This window comes from Chamaea fasciata, unplaced genomic scaffold (genome assembly GCF_029207755.1).
Source record: "Chamaea fasciata isolate MVZ Bird 193981 ecotype frontalis unplaced genomic scaffold, bChaFas1.0.hap1 SCAF_5, whole genome shotgun sequence".
Taxonomy (NCBI): Eukaryota; Metazoa; Chordata; class Aves; order Passeriformes; family Sylviidae; genus Chamaea; species Chamaea fasciata.
The window spans coordinates 2,004,645-2,025,502 of NW_027094090.1; the positions used below are offsets into that span (position 1 = coordinate 2,004,645).

Genomic DNA, 20,858 nt, shown 5'->3' on the forward strand with positions numbered 1-20,858 from the left:
GGTGAATCCAAATGGAACAAGGCACCTACAAATAACTGCATTTTCCCTGGACCTGGCCTTACACGGTGCCCTTGTCATATCAGATCCTGTGTGTCTCTGCTGCTGTTTCTTGGCGTCAAAATCTTAATTAGCAGAGTTTCTGGTTGGTTTTCTTTAATTACTTAAAACCTTATGGTAAGGAATTTATTTTTTTTTTTTTCAGCTTGGGCGTGGAGAACGGTTGAGCAGCAGAGTGGGGATTAACACAAATCCACTTCCCAAATTTAAGTTTGTGTCAGAGGGGTGTTCAAGGCTTTTCATTTATCACCCAGCCAGCAAGAAAAAAAAAAAAATTAAAAAAAATCCGTGGAGTTTCTAAAAATTATCCACTACAATTTATTGTGCCGTTATACCAGAGCTTTGTTTTACTGCCACATTTGCCATCCTTTGCCAGAGGCGAGCAGCCTGGAAGGTTCCTAAAATCCCAGACTGGTTTGGGCTGGAAGGGACCTTAAAATCACCCAGTGTCACCCCTGCCATGGGCAGGAACACCTTCCACTGTCCCTGGGTGCTCTAAGCCCCGTCCAACCTGGCCTTGGACATTCCAAGGTGTGGAATTTCTCTCCACTTCCAGCTAAACCACTGGTCAGTTTTTAGATATTTGAGTGCTGCATATTTAAAAGCCACAAGGGCCTCTTGCATTAGATTTTTAGTTTATAAATAAATTGATATAATACTCTTACTCCTCCCAACACGAGAAAAATAACTACTGCAAAAGTTCTGGGTATTTAAAATCACCTCCGCAAAACTGAAACTTCACAGAGTCCCAGAATGGTTTGGTTGGAAGGGTCCTTAGAAATCATCTCGTTCAATTCCCCTCGTGTTCTTCCAAACAGAAGCAAGGGGAAATTATCCAATTTTGTTTTTTGAAGCAGGAAGAAGTGCACTGCATCCCTGGAATGCTCTGGACAGAAACTGCCCAAATAACTTTATACAGTAATATCGAATTTTTGCTGTTTCAGTTCAGCACACAACATGTGCCCAGCAGCTGGGAGGATTCAACTTTGGGGCACAAATTTCATTCTTTGTTCTATTCAAGACTTTCTCTGTGAGGTCAGGCGACTTTTTTTCTCCTTTCCTTGTACAACAAGCCCTGTCCCAAATTCCAGTGCCAGCAGAGCACAAACTCATCCACAAGCTGCCAAAGCAGCAGGATCAGAGACAGAACTTTTCATAAAAACCCCCAAAACAAATGAAAAGGAAAAAAAACCAAAGGCATGAAAAAAATTCCAAGAATATTTTCTATCCTTCAATGGAACACAAGTATTTGTAGGAGTGATTCCTCAAGGAACAGCACATGGAGCATCCCCTGCCATGCCGGGCAGCCACTATTTGTATGCCTATTAATCAATACCTTCAATAATCAATAAAAACCAGCGGGGTCTAACATGGGACTGAGTGTTGACTCTGGAATTCTGACCCTACTCCTGCTCCCATCATCCTTCCCTGGACAATCCATCCCACAGGCACATTCCCAAGAAAATCCTGCTCCACAAAGCCACGGGGAAGTGGAATTACTGCAGAAGTCCACTGAGCTTCCAGGGGAAAAGAAACAAGTCTAAATTTTGGGAGGTGCTGAGCAGGTGTGGAGTCCATTCATACCCTTGGGAACCACGGGAGCTTTGGAGCACTTCCCATTCTCCCATTCATTCCATGGCCAGCCCCAGCCCAGCCCCAGGACAGGGCAGAGCTGACCTGACAGAGTGGAATTACCAACCAAACCCAACCTAAACAGACTGTACAATTCCTAAATGTTTCCCTTTGAACAGAAATCTGTTCTGGAAGCCAAGTGCAAAAAAACAGAAGAGGGGTAAGGGGTGAAGTGGCAGCTGGTATTCCATGCCATTTGGAGAATCATGGAATGCTGTGGGTTGGAAGGGACCTCAAAGCCCATCCAGTGTCCAGGGAAATCTAGCACTGTCCCAGGCTGCTCCAAGCTCTGTACAACCTGGCCTTGGACGCTTCCAAGGATCCAGGAGCAGCCACAGCTGCTCTGGCAATTCCATTCCAGGCAGGAATTCCTTGCCAAGATCCCATCCAGCCCTGCCCTGTGGCAGTGGGAAGCCATTCCCTGTGTCCTGTCCCTGCAGGCCTTGTCCCCATCCCTCTGCAGCTCTCCTGGAGCCCCTTTAGGCCCTGGAATGTGCTGGAAGCTCTCCCTGCATCCTTCTCCTCTCCAGGTGAGCACCTCCAGCTCTCCCCAGACTGTACCAGTCCAGGAGGAAATATTTCACTTCTGTACTTGCCCCCACCTTTTTTTATTAATGACAGTTGTCAGAGAACTTGTGTGGCCAGCTTCAAGGGAAAAAAAACACATGGCCAAGATCTTTCCCCTGCAATGTCAGTGGAATGAGACCGAAGAATTCCAGCTCTAAATCACTTGCAGCAGGTCCCTTTCTCCCACTGAGGGATAATGTGAGCCTCATGCTCTGCACTATTTCAGTCCAAATCAAAGGGGTTAATGACAAAGCACCACTCTGATCTTCACACATTTTTAAGGCTATTTAAATTAAATTCTTATTTCAGAAAGTTGGCGTGAGCTAAACTTTTATAAATTCCTTTCTTTTCATGCATATGTTTCTTTGAAGATCTTTTCAGGAAAAAAGATTCCTTAACAAGTCACCCTCCCCCTGCTGCCACTGAAAAATCATCCCTGTGGATAAGGCTGTTGGGAACAGAAACTGTGCAGTGTTCACAGAAGACAGAGTGTCACATGCCTGCTTTCCACCAACCTGATTGAACAATTAAACTGTATTTCTCTTTAAAAGGGATAAAAAAATAATAAAAAAATATATATTTAAAAAAACCCCCCAAATGCAGATCTTGCTGTGGTCTGGGATTCAGGAAGATTAATGAGCAACCTAAAAGGGAACAGCAGCTCATAATAGAGACAGAGGTTACTGCATTTTTAACGTGAAGTTCAAAGGGAAACTTTTCTTGATGGTTCAGCTGCAAAGAATCCCAGCAAAGTCATCTCATCTATTGTCCCCACTGCCTCCCCACACTGACTTTTTGTCACCTATTGCATCACGTCCAGGCTCTTCCAAGTGAGCTGCAAAGGGCAGCAGGATTTTGGCCCTTCCCACACCAATTCCTGTTTTTTCCTTTAGCTCTTTGGCAGCTCCAGGGCTTTGTCCTTCCCCACCCTGGGCTCCCTGGGCAGCCTGAGCAGCTCTGCTGCGTCCTTCTCTCCCAGTGTCCTGCTCATATCCCAAATACTGCCCCAGGATTTGTCCTGTATCCATAAGGAATCAGTCTGCCGTGAAATCTGGCTCTGAACGAGCTCCAAACCCGGGACAGCAGCTCCTTAAAACCCTCAGTGTAACAATTAACAGTTCTTGTAGCAATAACCACAAAAATCCCCAAATCTCAGCCACAAGGCCCCTGGAAGAGGAAATGGACATGGAGAGAGTCAATTCCGTTCTCTGCTTGTTCTTAAAGCCACGTGGACGGCTGGGAATGACAGAAGGCACCAGGACTCCTCCCAAAGGGACAGGAAACTCTGGAGCAAGCGCTGCAGGCTCCCTGACAACCCCAAAAAGCTCAAAATTCTCAACAGCTGCAGAATTCTTGGCTTTGAGCCCACATTTGTCCTACTCAGTTTGTAACAGAGAGCTCCTTACTGTGGAGAAGTAACCACTGAAATCCTCCTGGAATAAAACCTGATAATGGGATGGAACAGCTCAGCCACATCCCACTGACCCTGGGGACATCTCCCAGGCTGCCCTGGACATGTGACACTTCTGAAGGTGAGAACCTGAATCCCAAAAGGCAGAGAGAGCTGTGAGCTCAGCACCTCCCAGGTGTGTAAGAGGTGAGATCCCAATTTAGCTGCCAGGTACCTCCACTTCCCTTCCTTCCCACACGCTGTGGGATCAGGGGCTGGGCAGCTGTCATCCTCAGCATGAGCTCAGGTTCTTCATTCTCAGTCCACCCAAAAGGATGTCAGAATTTAGAGATTATTAACAGAACCATTAGCAGAATTAACGGAACCATTACAGCCCTGCTCATCAACGCTGAGATCACCTCTGCAGTCACCCAAGTGAGTCAAGCTGTCACAAGAACAATCTCTGCCTCTTGAGGCTTTTTTTTCACACCCTCGTGGGTTTAAGTTGTCGCTGAGGACAGGTTATGAAAGGAGGAGGCAGCCAAAAATTCTCTTGCAAATTATAGAACGTTCTCAATTGAAAGCCAGCTGAAAATTATCATGGATGAGAGTTCCAGGAGAAATTCTGCCCTTGGTCATTGCTGTGATATTTGAAGAGCATAAATTATTTTCTTGTTATGGTTAGCCCCAGAAGAAAGTGGAGTAAGGGACACAAAAGAATTTAGTCCTGCTGTACATGGATATTCCCTTGATTCTGCTGCCAAACCCAACCACTGGGTCATTCAGGAAAAAACAAGTGCAATGATGTCATGCCTGGAGCAGGGAACACTTCCCCGGCCACACACAGCACCTGCCATGGGCAATAAAAATCAGCAAAAGCAGCCCAAGTGCCCGGATTCACCATCTGCAAACACTCTGCAGCTCCTCAAGTGTACAAAACACAAAGAATTGTTCACTTTAGTCCATCCAGCTTCAAATTCGAGCTGCCTGAGCTCAGCTCCCAAAGCAATGCAGGGCAAGTATCACAGTAAGGAAATAAATTGCAGATAAATATCCAAGGTAGCTCCAATACCCAAACCCAGTGCTCAAGGTGAGGTTGTTTGTATTTCACCTATTGTTTTTATGGATAGTTTTTAAGACCTGGACCTCCAGCTGAAAATGCTGAGAGAATCAAGAGAAACCCTTCCCAACCTCATAATCAACAAGAGCTTAAAACCTGGAGAGATTCAGAGCAGAGATCAATACCTGCCAGAGGCTGGACAGGATACTCCAGCTCCTGCAGGAGGGAATTTTCCCATTTCCATACCTTGCAGCTCCCCACTCCTGCTGTACAGCTCCCTCCTCTGCTCCCTCAGGTAGGCACTCATGCTGATGGCATGGGATGAGGATTCAAACCTGGAATTCAAAGGGATTCAGTCAGTCCAGGCACTCAGCCAGCCCTGGAAGCATCCTTCTTGTGAGCACCACTCAGCTCTTTAATAATACAAAATACAAATTTATTATTCTCCTGGAAATTAGGGACCAATGGATTCTTATTTATTGCATGGCTCTAAGAATCCACAAGGAACAATCCAAACATTTTCCAGCTATTTCTGCCCCATCAAGAGGATTTTTGGCTCTTATAGAAAAAGGCCCCAAACTGGGCCCTGATGTGCCACCTCAGTGACTCAAGACAGCTCAATGTCCCCGTGACCACAAGTGTCCCATGGCCAAGGGCTTTGTGCCTCAGCTCAGTGCTGGGAATACCCTCATGGCCAAGGGCTGTTGCTCCAGGCAGGCACTTCCCAAAAAAAAAAAAAAAAACCCTAGGAGTGCCTGGATGGGCTCTGGGGACCAGGGAGAAAGGAGCTTGTGGTGGGGACAAAGCACCTTCAAACAGCCTCAGACTGGGAAAGGAAACTTCTGTCACAAGAAAACCTCCAGGTGTTGAAGGTTTGCTGTAACACTTCTCATTCCCTCCCCAATCAGTTCAGGAAGATGGAATCGGCCTCGGTGGTGCCCAGAGGGACACCAGCATCACACCAGGGACAGGGGGAAAGCATTTCACAGCTTTCCTGGGCACTGGTGTTAAGATTATTACTATTAATGAGGCCTTTCTGCTTTAATTTGGACTGTGAGTGTTGGTGTTATTGCAACTGAACTAATAACGATTTATCAAAATACAGCAAACCCTTCTGATTTTAATTAAATGAGCTGTAAATTCTTGGCTCTGCGTTCCCCCTCTGGCCTCAGTGAGACAGTAACAGCAGCATATATCCCACAGGTCTTTCCAGGCACCAAACCCAGATCTCATCCCTTCTTTTCCACAACCATCCAGTTTTTCTGCCCTATTTCCCCTCCTCTGCCACCTCCTCGAGCTGCTCTTCCCACACTCCCGTTCCCACTCAACTCCTCTACCCTTGCAACTCCCTTCCCAACGCTGATCCTCCCACAAAGCTTTCAAAATATTTTTGTTTTCTCTGGAATTACACAGAATTACAGCCAAGTCTGGGACTGATTTATTGGGTGTTCAGCTCTTGCTTGTACAATTCACTCCTGCCTTATTATTTCCCGATTTCCATCTCGGAAATCTGAGCTGGCAACCTGAGCACGCCCTTGGCTACTTTTGGGAAGAGAAGAAAGCCAGGTCTGTGATGGCATGAATTATCCAAATTCCCAAATTACTCTTCATGTGAAGCTTTCTTTAGCAAGCCAACATTGCAACTAAATAAGATTTTTTTAAAATTATTATTATTATTATTATTATTATTATTATTATTATTATTATTATTATATCCATTTTAAAGAAAATAAGGATTCCAAGTTTCATCTAAACACCAGCTCCTGATTTCCAGAGAGCAGGACACAACTTCCCTCTATTCCTCGAAGACACAACTAGCAGAAATATTTAATATTCATTAAATTAGCTCAATATTTAATATTAATCAAACGAGCTCACAGCTACCACAGGACACAGCACCACCACCTGCATCCCCCTGTGAGCAAAACACGAGGTGCAGCCTTGCCCTTAGAGACTGCTGAGGAGTGAAATGTGGTGACAAGAGGAAAGCTCCTGGATTTGGACAGAGCTAATGGAGGAGCCTGGCACGGAAAGCCCCGAAGATGGGAAGGGAGACAAGAACAACACTCCGTCAAACACGTACAAACCTCAGTGGGCTGAGAAATCCCATTTCAAGGGAGATCTCCATAGATATGGTGACAGCTGACAGCGCCCAGATAACCAAACGAGAGATGCCACTAAGTGCTGCTGTCACTGCGGGGACGGCAGCGCTCGGTGACAGCACCAGCAGTGGGGAGAGACGCTGCTCCCCACGAGGTGATTCACCTTCCTCCGAACAACTACAGCCGCCTCCTCTCTGCTGACAAACTCCACCCAGCCTCAGCCTGCTCCAGGTGAGCCAGGGCATCCTCATGCCTCAAACTTGAATCCCAAACTTCATCCTCAAACGCCAAATTTGGGTCCTTGTACATGTGGAAACAGGGATGAGCAGCCCTGTTTTGCTCCAATATCCATCTGCAGGGTCAGAGTAAATTCCAAGTGGGATTTTCAGCCCAAAACAGCCATAGAGGGGTTTAAAAAAAAACAGGTGAGGGGTCATAATCATGGGTTGACAGGGGAAGAAGGCAACTCTTTAATAACAGGAGAGCTTATCAAGAATGTGGAAGACTCGGATCTCTAACTGGGATCTCAGGTAGTATGAGAGGACACCTACAGGGAGTACTTCTGCCAAAACAGCACTTTAAGGTCCTCTCCAAAATCCTCAAGAGGCCCAAGAGAACGGCCAGCACAGGTAAGGGGTGGAAGAGAAGAAAATTCCAGCACAGCTCCCCCAAATCCAGGTGTGAATCTCCTCTCCCACCAGCGCTGCTCAGCAACTCCTCACTCCTTATTGCTGCAGAAATTTGCTCTCCCCCAAATCCTTCCCTTGGCCAGCCAGCCTCTCTCATCCTCCTCTCTCTTACACTCTCTTCCCAACCACTTAATTCTTTGCAGAGCCTGACTGCCGAATTAAAGGAGTTAGTGACAGGATTAAGTGCTTAGTCTATGCAGTAATTACACACTTATCTTAATTCCCTTTGTCCAGTGCCCTTTATCGCTCCCTCTAACAGGTCCTGAATTTGCCACGGACAAAGAGAGGCAGAATGGATCACTCCATGCTCTGCAGCAGCTCCTGTAATGGGATTCCCAGTCCTGCAATGAGCCCTGGGAAGAGCTCAGCTCTAAAAGCAGGCGCTGAATCCGTAACACATCTTCAGCTCCGGGCGTTAAATCCCCATCAACTTCCACACCTCTCCCACTGTGAAACTGCGATTACCAGCAGCACTGGAGGGACCAAAGGCAGCTTAGGCACAGCTCGAAAAAGCCCTGCACTTACTTAAACAGAGGGTTTTTGGGTCTCTGGGGTTTCTTCTTGGCGAAGAAGGCGGCGAACTCGCGGCCGGAGCTGGCGTAGCTGAGCTGGGCCGAGGGCTCCGAGGCCGTGCGCGTGTTCTTCATGTCCAGGTACTCCGTCAGCAGCATCTGAAAAGGGAGGGAGAGAGCTCAGCAGCTGGGCTAAAACAGCATCAGCACGTCCCTGGAGTGCCTGGCGGTTTTTAGGTTCTGTGTGGGAAAACAACCAAAACTCACCAAAATTATAATTGGCAGAAACGCGGCTTTATTTTTTTTCAAAAATGGTATCCCGAGGAGTGGGTCTGCTTTATAAAAATTTATTTTATATTCCTTAGGATGGTTTGGGTTGGGAAGGATCTTCAAGATAATCCAGTCCCATCCCTTGCCATGACCACCAGACCAGGCTGCTCCACGTCCTGTCCAGCCCGGCCTTGGACACTTCCAGGCACGGGGTTTTTGACCAACTCAATCTGCTCCAAACCCTGATGGTCCCAAAAGGAACCTGCAAAAAGTTCCCAAAAGTGATTCCATCCATGGCGGCCATGGGGAGAGGGTGGCTGAGCTTTATACACTGATTATAAATATAATTAATGCTCTTAAAAACAAAGGTTTGCAATAGTGAGCAGTGGAGCTACAATACCTTGAGTTTATAAATGCATTTACGTGCTTAAATACTTCCAATATATTTATAAGAAATTGAAAACATCCATGTGTGTGCTGGGGGTCACATGTGATGGAAAACACCCTGGAAAGCTGCAAAAATTGTCCTTTAAAAGCTCCCAACCCAAACATGCTTCTCTCATCATCGAAAATATGAATTCCCACAGCTGCCGGTGGAACTCAGGATTGATTTTCCAATCCCAAATCACTCTGTGAGGGGTTGGGGGCTCCCTTTGTGATATGAGGGTCCCTCCTGCGAAACATTTACAGCCCAATATTTGAAAGAATTCAAGGTGCAGAAGTAAAACCAGACTCCGAGCGATTCCATTTTCATTTCCTCGTGTCTGAAGATGAAACGAAAGCCTTAGAAAATGAACTTTTGTCAGTGTTATTTCAAAAGTCTGTTTATTTTCAGGATTTTTTTTTACCTGCTCAGAGGGTGTTGTGAATTATGTTCCATGTGAATAATTAGCCAGTCAAAGCCCATCAAAGAGAGTTGGAGGTAATGAAAAGAATTCATCACTCCTGTGCTGCCTAAGTTGAAACAAATTACACAGGAATAAATATCCGGGCAAATGGAATCGTGCCCCTAATTAGAAACAATTTGGGATGGCTTGGAAAAATAAAATAATAATACAAACACACAGAAAATCTGTTTCCTAAACCCTCTCAATTAAAACTTTACCTGAGCACAGGCTTTGAAAATTTGTGTTTATTGGTAAAAAATAATCACTCTGCTAATTTTTGACACTAATTTACCAAACCCGTTCGTATTCACCTATTTGCATTTCATCTTCTCCACTTAAATTAACAACCTGAAAATCGCCACAAAAATCTAATTAAACCCTCAAACCTAATCAAGTTGAAAAAAAAAAAAAAGAAAAACATTAAGCAATTTGTTCTTCCATTATGGATGAAACCTATTTATGATGGATTCCATGATTTTGGTGTCACTTTATATTCAGGAGTTGGGAAGATTAAGTGTGAAATCCAGGATTACAATAAGCCTAAAGCGGTTTGGGATGGGAGGAGAATGAATTAACTTTGTGGGTAACAGGTGAAACAGAGAACCAGGAGATGAGTTTGCTCTAAGATATCAAAAAATGCCAAAAAACTGGGAAAAATGAGAGAAAAATGTTAATTTGTTGTTAATTTACTCAATTAAACTATTTACTAGAAAGGTAGGGGAGGATGGTTGGATACAAAGCTCTAAAAAAATCAGAAGCTGTAAAAGCTGATTTTGATAATTATCCACAAAATTCATCAGATTCCAGAATGGTTTGGGTTGAGAGGGACCTTAAAGCCCATCCAGTGCCACCCCAGCTATGTTCAGGGACCCTTCCACTGTCCCAGGCTGCTCCAACCTGGCCTTGGAAACTTCCAGGGACGTGGATACCTCTGAGAAGATGAAACCAGTGAGACAGGAATTGGGAGTTCATTTTTCAGTTAAAAAATTCAAGCACATGAGAAACTGGGCTGGGCAGATCAAAGCTCTTTCTGCTCCAGTGCCCTGAATTCAACAGTTCCACAAATTCTTCAGGATGAAGAAATTAACTGGAAAGTGACAGGACAGCCAAGGGGATGGGAGTGATGTCCTGAGAGAGGATTCAGGGAACCTGAGAGCCCCTCAGAAGACCTAAAGGGGCTCCAGGAGAGCTGCAGAGGGACTGGGGACAAGGGACAGGACACAGGGAATGGCTTCCCACTGCCACAGGGCAGGGCTGGATGGGATCTTGGGAAGGAATTCCTGCCTGGGCTGGAATTCCCAGAGAAGCTGTGGCTGCCCCTGGATCCCTGGAATGTCCAAGGCCAGGCTGGCTGGACTTTGGAGCAGCCTGGGACAGTGGGAGGTGTCCCTGCCCGTGACACAGAGCTGGAATGGGATGAGCTTTCCCATTCCAAGGTCCCTTCCCACCCAAAACCATTCCGTGATTCAACACAGCACATCTGCCTTGAAACTGCACCATCACAATGAAATCCCTTCTAATTTTTCTGCAATATTAACACGTGGGCCAGCCCGAAAATCCTGGCAGCACTTGGCCTCCAAAAGCAGCCTCAAGTTTCCCTTTCCCACCGCCCTGAGACATTCCTGCTGCTCCCCCAGTGTCACTGGCCTCCATTTATTCCCTGCGTCTGCACAGCCCCAGTTTGCCACTTGTTCTGCTCTCATCGTCCTCTGGAGGATTTTAATAAATCTCCTCTTTCAGTGTTACAACTTGTGCTCCGGCCCACAGCAAGACAGAAGCTGGAAATCCACTTTAAAGGCAAGAAAACCCAGATATTAAAAATATCCACTTAAAAGCCAATAAAAACACCTCCGTTTAAATCCTCAAGACTTGTTACTTAGTCAGGGTCCCTTTCTTGGCAACTGTGGCAGTTGGGATGAAAGTTTTGCTTTTCAAGTAATTTTGAGGTTTGTTCCCTCCCTTCCTCCCTCCCTGGAGGGAGATGAAATTTCCCAGGTCTGCAGTAATTCACAATTAGCATTGATAGTGAGGGGAGCACTGATAGCATTATCTGCAGAGTTTGGAGGGGATTTTTTTGCTCTTTCCCAAAAATGAAAAACAGAATTCTTCATGTACGGGAATGGAATTGGGAGGTGCCTTTAAAGAATTAATTCTGGAAGGGATTTTATTTTTATGTTTCAGTTAAATTGGAGGAGCAACAAGAAGATTAGATAAAGCAGGCTGAGCAGCATTAGAGGTGTTCAGAGCCCCTAAAAATTTAACTTTCGCTTTTTCAGACTTCTGCTCTCATCGTCCTCATGGAGGATTTTAATAAACCTCCTCTTTCAGTGTTAGAAGTTGTGCTCAGGCCCTGTACTTGTTAAAAACCACAGCAAGACAGAAGCTGAAAATCCACTTTAAAGGCAAGAAAACCCAGATATTAAAAATATCCACTTAAAAGCCACGAAAACCCAGGCTCTTCCTGCCTTTGTAGGCGAAAGGAGCTCTGAAGCAGCCAAGTAAGGGATTTCCTGATTTGCTCCCACAACACCTGATTAGGAGTTGCTGAGGCATCAATCAAAAACCTCGTTAAGACATTAATCACGTGGCCGCACAGCAAGATTTATGAGGGACTGGGAAGTTTGCAGCATCCCATTCATCTGGAACGAGGACTTGGACTTTGCGCTCCGTGGCTGAGTCCTGCCATCCGTGGGCTGTGTTTACATCCCTCAAACAAATAAAGCTGTCCAGAAATGCAGGAGAACAAAGCACCCTGCACCCAACTGCTCTTTGTGGAAGGAAAATGAACAAGGAAGTGGTTTATGAACAAAGCGGTTTTTATGGATTTGGAGGCGTCGTTCAATTCTCCAGTTCCAAAAGGTCAGGGCAGCGTGTGTGGCCTGGCTGAGCTGGTGACACTCGCTCTGCTCTGTCCCTTCTGAACTGGCACAAGGACAAATCTGCTCCTGGGACTCTCCACACAGGCCCAGGAGCGTCCAAAAATGTGAGGATTGAGTTAAAACCTTCCGAGAAATGAAGATACATAAATCCGCCCAGACCTGAGCTAGAAATGCAAGTTTAGTTTTAAATAAATAGAGGATTTTTAAAGCCCCTTAAACAAAAAAAGAGCCTGTGTCAGTAAGTAAGAAGAAGACCTAATACCTAGTTTACAGTTCAGTAACATTGCCTTTTGCCAAGTTAGTTAAATTCTAGTCGTAACAAAAATAATGTAGCCTTGCTGAAAATTCCTAGATAGAATAGAAGCTGGATAGGTTTTTATGCCTTGTCATGCCCAAGATTGACCTGAACAAAGTATGGGCAGTAAAACACACCTGGCCAGGGGGACAGATAAATTAATTTGTGGGGTTTTTTGTACCTTTTGTGAGGTTTTAGGTAGGAGGGTCGAGCTCTGAATAAATTCTGTTCTATAAATTAAAAGCTTTAATTGGTATTTCACACCCTCACATACCCTGAATTCAGATGGAAGCTGCAGTGAGGACACTCTGCTCCATCACCAAACCAGTTTCAAACTCCACACCATAAACCCTGATTTTCATCATTCTTCCTGTGCCTGGGGGAGGTCCAGAAAATCCAAGGAAAACCATTACACCATGAATTTTTCAAGGGTGAATGAGAAGCCCAGGTAATTACCAGCCTCTCCACCTCATATTGATCAGAGACAATATCACAGAACAGATGATAGAAGATTCTATTAAAAAATAATTAAGGGGGAATAATAGAATTCATGTCCAGCGACAGGGATTTCCAGAAGATGAAAAAACCCTGGGTAAAGTATTCTCATGATGGTGACAAATTTAGCTTTAAATAAACAGAAAGAGATAAAGATTTATGTCCACCAAGGATGTGACAAAAGCCAAACAAAACACCAGAACTCAACCAAGAAATCCAGGCAGGTGCAGTACAATGTTCAACCAGAAATGAGAAAATCACTGACACTGGATTTTACAAGCTCCCAGAAATCTTAATTCCTCTTTTTGTCCTCTGTATTCCAAGAGAAATACCAGATTATTCCAGCCCCTTTTTCTTTTGTTGGATGGAAACCTTGTCATTTTCAGTCTAAATTCAGTCCATCTTCATTTTTAAAACAACAGTAATTAGAAGCTGGATCAATGGAAGCACAAGAAAAGGTTTTTTTCCCAGAGAAGCTGTGGCTGCCCCTAGATCCCTGGAAGTGTCCAAGGCCAGGCTGGACATTGGGTCTTGGAGCAACCTGGGATGGTGGAAGGTGTTGAGGTTGGAACTGGATGATCTTTAAGGTCCTTTCCAACCCAAACCATTCCACGATTCTTTAAATGTGGCTTTAAATGTGAATTAAATTTAAATCCTTTAAATGTTGCTCCAAACCCTTTCTGGATTGAACGGACCTGAAGTTTTCCTGGCTCACACTCCTATGGAAAATTACTAGAGAAGGTTTATAAATGATGATGTTTGGGGAGAAAAATGGCAAGTAATAAAGTGAACACAGAAAATCATGTCTCCTGTTAGTGCTTTTTATTCCTATTTTCAAGAATATAATCAATGTACTGTAAGGATTTCAATGTCAGCAGAGGAAAGTTTCCACAGAAAATGAAGGAAGTCTTGATCTACAAGATTATGGTGTAAAGTTGACTCTGGAAATTTTGGGGATATTAAAAGTAATGGGTATTGATGAGTTCAGAGGGAAGGGCTGTAAAATGCAGAGCTTTGACCTCACATCTGGAATGCCAAATCAAACCCTGGCGTGACAAACCAAGAAATCAGGGAAAAGAGGTGGAAGGTGTCCAAGAGCAGCCTGGAAATTATGAAAAGCCTGGAGAACAGGAATTCCAGCAACACACGAGCTCAGGCTCGTTAGCTGAGAGAAGAGCAGCCTTAGGGGTGGCTGGAGCAGCCAGCAGGACACAGAGGGCACAGCGCTGGGGAAACACCTTCCCTGCTGGATTTTTGTCAAAAAATCCAGAGGCTGGAATGTTGAAGCGGGACAGGTTGTGACGAAGGATTAGCCACAAACTTCCAGAGCATAAATTAACCAGGGATAGCACAGGTTCCAATTTGCTGTCACTGACTCCTCTTTCCCCCAGTCAGGACTGGATGTCTTCCTAAAGCACAGGCCCTCTGTCAAATGGGAATCAATTCCAGAAAATCCCATGGCTTGTCTTACCCAGGGATCAGGTGAGGAGATCACAAGAGCTCTGTGTCCTCTGGGGATCTCAACAAAGTTGCAGCACCACTCACAGAATGATTTTGGCTTGGAAGGGACCTTAAAGTTGATCTAATTCCATCTCCTGCCACGGACAGGGACACCATCCACTATCCCAGGCTGCTCCATCCTGGTCTTGGCCACTTCCAAGGATCCAGGGGCAGCCACAGCTTCTCTGGGAATTCCATTCCAAGGCCTCCCCACTCTCCTGGGCAGGAATTCCTTCCCAAAATCCCATCTAACCCTGTCTTCCTTCAGCTTAAAGCCACCCAGTGCCAACTCTGAGGCTCCTGCACGAAGGAACCATCCCCCCTGGAACTCAGCACCTTTTGGGACCATTTCCACTTGATAAGAGAAATAAAACCAGCAGCTGATAAGGTTTGTGTTTGGGGACCGGCTTTGTGCCAGTGAGAACTTCTCACCCAGGCCTGGCTTTGGAAACCACCAGGAATGAAACTCCAGCTGATGGCTCTGAGGGAACCCCAACGTGTAAATGAACAAAAAACTTATAAAACTGCGAGACTTTGTGACCAGTTCTCCATTTTGTGACCATTCTGTGCCCATTTTGTGACCATTTTGGGTCCACCTTGGGTGTAGCCCTGGCCAGGCTCTTGTCCTGCCCAAGGTGTACCCTAAAGGCCTTTTAATAAATATCTGCTTTATTCTCTAGCTCTGTCCAGTCTCTGTTTCAGGTCAGCCTTCCCAAGGGATCAGTCTAAGAGGGAAAATCCCACAGAAACGACCCCCAGGGTATCTGAGGATGTCTCTGACATTTTGGTGTCCAACTCCAGGCTCTGACAGGAAGATTTATATTCAGTTTAATGCTCTGGTACCCTGGACAGAAACGCTGTGGGCTCCTCCTGAGGTGTGGCAGCCCCTGAGAGAGCTTTGGGATTACATTTCAGTTGGACCAAGCAGGAGGAATCAGCAGCTGGGCCGGCAAAGCAGAAGAGAGATTTCCTGATGGGATTCCAACGAGGAAAGCTGGTTAAAAACACAACAGCAGGTTCCAATTCTCCAACATCCCGGGGTTCGGTGGGATCAGCAAACACGGAGGGAAGGCACAACCTTCCCGGGAGATGCCGATACCCAGCCACAGGTGATTCCAGGGGCAAGGAAAGCAACTGCAAATGAATCCTGACGGGAAAAAAAAAGCTGGGAATTCAAGCTGGATGCATTGCTGGGCACTTATTGTAACCATTGGAAAGAGGCATCATCATTCCTGACAGATGGATTGGGGATGGGACCAGAAGATCTTTCAGATCCTTTCCTACCCAAACTTTTCTGTGATTCCAAGCTCTGGAGACAGAAGAACTGTTCACAAAACGCCAGAAACCAGGCAAGAAAAGCTTGGTGAGGCAGCAGTCTGTAGCTAATTAGCCAGTAATTTGCTGTATCAAAAGCCCTGATAATTAAAATGCTGCAGGAATTGTGGCATTTCAATGAACAAAGAGAAACAGTTAATTGAATTGTAAGAGCTCTGAGCCTCCTGTGTCAGTTTTATCACACAGAGAACATGGGCTGAGCACACATGTGGCAAACACACGAAAGGAGGAAGCAATGAGGGAAGTCTGAAAAAGCGAAAGTTAAATTTTTAGGGGCTCTGAACACCTCTAATGCTGCTCAACCTGCTTTATCTAATCTTCCTGTTGCTCCTCCAATTTAACTGAAACATAAAAATAAAATCCCTTCCAGAATTAATTCTTTAAAGGCACCTCCCAATTCCATTCCCGTACAAGAAGAATTCCATTTTTCATTTTTGGGAAAGAGCAAAAAAATCCCCTCCAAACTCTGCAGATAATGCTATCAGTGCTCCCCTCACTATCAATGCTAATTGTGAATTACTGCAGACCTGGGAAATTTCATCTCCCTCCAGGGAGGGAGGAAGGGAGGGAACAAACCTCAAAATTACTTGAAAAGCAAAACTTTCATCCCAACTGCCACAGCTGCCAAGAAAGGGACCCTGACTAAGTAACAAGTCTTGAGGATTTAAACGGAGGTGTTTTTATTGGCTTTTAAGTGGATATTTTTAATATCTGGGTTTTCTTGCCTTTAAAGTGGATTTCCAGCTTCTGTCTTGCTGTGGGCCGGAGCACAAGTTGTAACACTGAAAGAGGAGATTTATTAAAATCCTCCAGAGGACGATGAGAGCAGAACAAGTGGCAAACTGGGGCTGTGCAGACGCAGGGAATAAATGGAGGCCAGTGACACTGGGGGAGCAGCAGGAATGTCTCAGGGCGGTGGGAAAGGGAAACTTGAGGCTGCTTTTGGAGGCCAAGTGCTGCCAGGATTTTCGGGCTGGCCCACGTGTTAATATTGCTGAAAAATTAGAAGTGATTTCATTTTGATGGTGCAGTTTCAAGGCAGATGTGCTGTGTTGAATCACGGAATGGTTTTGGGTGGGAAGAGACCTTAAAGCTCATCCCATTCCAGCTCCCTGTCATGGGCAGGGACACCTCCCACTGTCCCAGGCTGCTCCAAGTCCCAATGTCTAACCTGGTCTCTATAAATGGGAACAAGATCTGAGCTGTCATTTTTCCTCCCATCTTTCAGAACGGTAGTTCTGCTGGTTTGTTTCTATATTTTAATAAAAGAGAAACAAACACTGGTGACAAATTTATTTAAGCTACCGATAGTCAATTTGACTAACTGGGTCATAAAACAAATGGACAGCGTTTATTTTTCTCCAGGCACCTCAGCTGTTCTGCAAACACAGATTACAGAGGCAGAAATGATCCGAGTAACAAGGCCACTTCTTCATTTTGGTATCAGGCTCTCGGCACCCAAACAAAACACAGAACAAATAAAGAAAAAGAAATCTTTTGGGATTTTTGACAAGTGAGCTTCAGGGTGGGAGCTTGTACTTGCTACGATTTGATGACCAAATAAAAACATCTTTGTGTGTGTGTGTGTGTTTTATATAATATGTCTGCACATACATTTACACACAAGGAGGGGAGATTGAGTTGGGATATTAGGAAGAAATTCCTGGCTGGGAGTTGGGAAGGGGCTGGAGTGGAATTTCCAGAGAAGCTGTGGCTGCCCCTGGATCCCTGGAAGTTTCCAAGACCAGGTTGGATGGGGCTTGGAGCAAGCTGGAATAGTGGAAGATGTCCCTGGCCAGGGCAGGGAGTGGAATTACATGGTTTTTTAAGTCCTTTCCAACCCAAACCATTCCACGATTCTACAAGTCCAGTCCATGCATCCCTTTAGCACATGGTCCTTTTGACAGGAGTGATAAGTTGGTGATATAAATCTGGTCCAGTTATGAGCCAAATGCACCCTGCAGTTCACCAAAACAATGAACCTGATCAGAAAGTCCAATTACCACCTGCCTCATAGATGGCACAAAATAAAGCATTTCCCTGAAGGATTAAATCCCCTTCTCAGTTTGACTGGACTTCCTTTTGTTCGTGCAGCACACAGAAAGGTCAAGGAGGAGTGGAAGAGTTGAACAGGTAATTGAGTGCAGATTTCTGCCCTGCAATTATCATTTAGCCAAGCTCCAGTGGCTCTGCACAATTTGGAGGAGGGGAAGAATACAGCTAGAAATTCATACTCACAACTGAAGTAAAGCTAAACATTTTTAAATCACCAAGAAAGAGGATGCCTCCACTCGTGTTTAGTGCCTGCCACACATCCACCTTTCAGGGAAGAATTCTAATGCACACCAAAACCAGGGTTGTGCTGAGCCCACCTGAGCTGAGCTTCTGCAGCTCAAACTTTCACAGAAAATGCAGCAAAGAGAGGGCAAAAATTAAAAAAAAAAAAAAAAAAAAAGGCAGCATGTTGCTTAAATACCAACCATGTTCCGTGCTGGGTAATACAGCACACTTTGTGTATTCCATGCCTTCAACTAATTGCTGAAGACATCCTGCTCCAGTGTGGATGGTAACAGTAGTGTGCCCTCAGTCTTCATTAAATGCCAGCTCTTAATAACAGACTCCACAAGGGCTTTAATTGCATTTAGTCGCAGCTTCTGAACTTTCAAAGTTGTTAATCAGATTTCGATGTAAATGGAACGACGAGTAAAGGTTAAGTACAGGTTTCTGAAATTTCAGCAGTTGAAGACGTATTGCCCTTAACAGGAAAGAGAAACTACCAACCTTGACAGGAACTAAACATCTTAATTAAATACTCACAAGTACAGTACTTATTTCGCCGTGAAGTTCTATTTTCAAATGTCAAACTTAATCAGGCACTTGACAAAAAAACGTGTGATATCCCTCCAGCACACACGGGAACAAAAATACCTGGGGATCCTTCCCTCAGGAAACACCTGCACATCTCCCCGTCCTCGGCTCCCCAGCTCGTCCCAAATGCCAGGAATTCAAGTTTTATGGCTCTGAAAGCGCAGGATTCCAGGGGAGAAATAGGATCTCCCATTTTTCAGCGTGTCAGCTCTCCCTGCTCGCTCCATTTATCCCTGGAACAAGCCTCACGCTGCCAAACAAACATAAGGGTCCTCATAAATCTGACTCGCAGAGATTGATGCCCCTCCAGGGCACAGCCCATCAATTAGCACCAGTCAGGAGTACACAAACTTCTCCAGCAGGAGGAAATTTAGTGTGTCTGCACCGTGCTTTGGTGCCAGACACTCCAGAGAGCAGCCAGAGTGCTGCTTGCTGCTCCTCAGCTCCAGCCCTGAGCCACCCACCATGCTCCCAGTGAGGAAGTCAAGCCCTGGGCTCCCTCCCTCGTGCTGATGATTTATTGGATTTGCACATTTATAACCTCCAGACCTGCTAGAACCAATATAAAAACTGAATATGGTGCTCAGAGAAGAGTCTGAGCCCTATTTTCAACTTGAGTTAAGATTTATTCTCATCAACCAGTCTCTGATTTCAACTCACTGGCGGGGGTATGTGGATTTTGTTATCGGTTTGTGCACCCTGCCCTTCCCTGCAGGGCTGTCCAGCAGCCACACACAGCTCTGGGAGCCATCCCAGGATGCTTTAGGCCAAAATATTGTAAAGTAAGTATTTCGTTCAAATCCTAATCTGAGGGAAGAGCGGCTGCACCTGGGATTAGCTCAGAAGGCTGAGCAAGGGCTTTGAGGAGCAGAGACTTTTGCCTTGCAATAGCAAATTGTGAGAAAAGAATGTGAAGAGAGAGAAAAGAGTGAGAAAGAAATGGTGTAAAGACAATGAAAGTTAATGAAAGTGAGTAAGAGGACTACAGAGCCACCAGCTGCTTCATCTTCCTCCAGATCAATTAAAAAACGTCATCACAGTGACTTGGGAAAAGGAGGATGAGCAGGGAAACTTCCACCCCAGGAAACTTCCACCCACCTCTTCGTAATCTGCTGCTGTAACAGGAGACAAATCACCCAAAAAGTGATTTACAAACCAGTGTGAAGGAGGAAAAGTGGAGTAAAAAAAGGAAATCTGCTATAGTTAAACTCAGGGTTGTTGCCTCATTATCTATAAAAGGCTTTTAAACAGTCACAGGAAGAGCACTGATGCTGCATTTTAAGAATCCTTCATTTTGTAAATTCCTATTTCATCTCTTCCATGTCAGAACTGACTTCCAGATCTCACCCTTTTCAGATTTAAGACCCTGGCACCCACCATCCGCCCCTTTAACAAGCACCAGACCAACCCCAAACGCTTTCCTGACCCCTCGGAAACCCACATTTGGCATTTTCTAATTGACCAAACCCTTCGAGATCCAACCACGCCTGAACTTACAACTGTGGCCCAGAGAGGTAAAGCACCTGGAAGAGAAGACACGGCCCCGAAAATTAGTGGCATGAAGAGTTCCTACAAAAGAACAGCGAAATTCCAGGGCAGAAATGGAGGTTTCTGTACGAACGAGCCCAGTGCCACCAAGAGGTTGATGAAAGGGCACGTTCCCCTTTGACACCAACCCAGCAGCCACCATTTCAAGCCCAGCTTTAAGGCCACCGACGTCTTTGAAATGAGAGCAGAACTGCAGAACCTCTTTGTCAAACCTACAATACCCATGGCTTTATATTCATCCTCTTCCCAAACGGGTGGAAGTTGTAGCAGCGCTGGCAGCGCTCTGGTTTTGAAGGTTGAAAATCAGATTTTAACAAGGAAAAGTGGCCCTGAGCTCGTTCCAGAAATATCTGTTTCTGTGAGGCTTCGGGGTCTTTGACTTTATTCCAAATACTGTGATGCCAGAGGGGGGAGCTCACAGCATAGACAAGATTCCCATTATCAGGCCCGAGGGGGAAAAAAAAAACCAAAAAACAACCCAATAAAAATTTCCAGCTGTTTACAGCTGCTGTGCATGAGGCACTCCAGCTTTTAAAGCATCCATCAGGATTGCTCCCTTCTGCCTTTTATGCTGCTCTCTAAAGGTGCAGCACCAAAATGCCACTGTTAAGCAGATTATAATGTTTGTGAACATGTTCCATTCCAGCAGATCCCTGAATGCCTTTCTGCATCAGGGAGCCTTTTCCTCCCTCTTTCATCAGCTTATCAAATGAAGCTCAACAGTACCAGCTCCATCTAATGATACCAGGGGCCTTGTAATGGGATTAGGAAA

The 20,858-nt window shown here is 45.3% G+C and overlaps 1 protein-coding gene across 3 annotated transcripts in view; it reads right to left on the reverse strand.

The window, feature by feature from the left end:
* EXOC4 (exocyst complex component 4) overlaps positions 1 to 20,858 on the reverse strand; it is a 305,007-nt gene that overhangs the window by 207,496 nt on the left and 76,653 nt on the right. For all 3 annotated transcript variants that reach the window (XM_066182652.1, XM_066182653.1, XM_066182654.1), the window contains exons 8-9: positions 8,023 to 8,168; positions 4,953 to 5,041 (exon numbers count right to left, since the gene is read on the reverse strand). In XM_066182652.1, the coding sequence (XP_066038749.1) occupies positions 4,953 to 5,041; positions 8,023 to 8,168 (235 nt within the window). The remainder of the gene's footprint in view (positions 1 to 4,952; positions 5,042 to 8,022; positions 8,169 to 20,858) is intronic.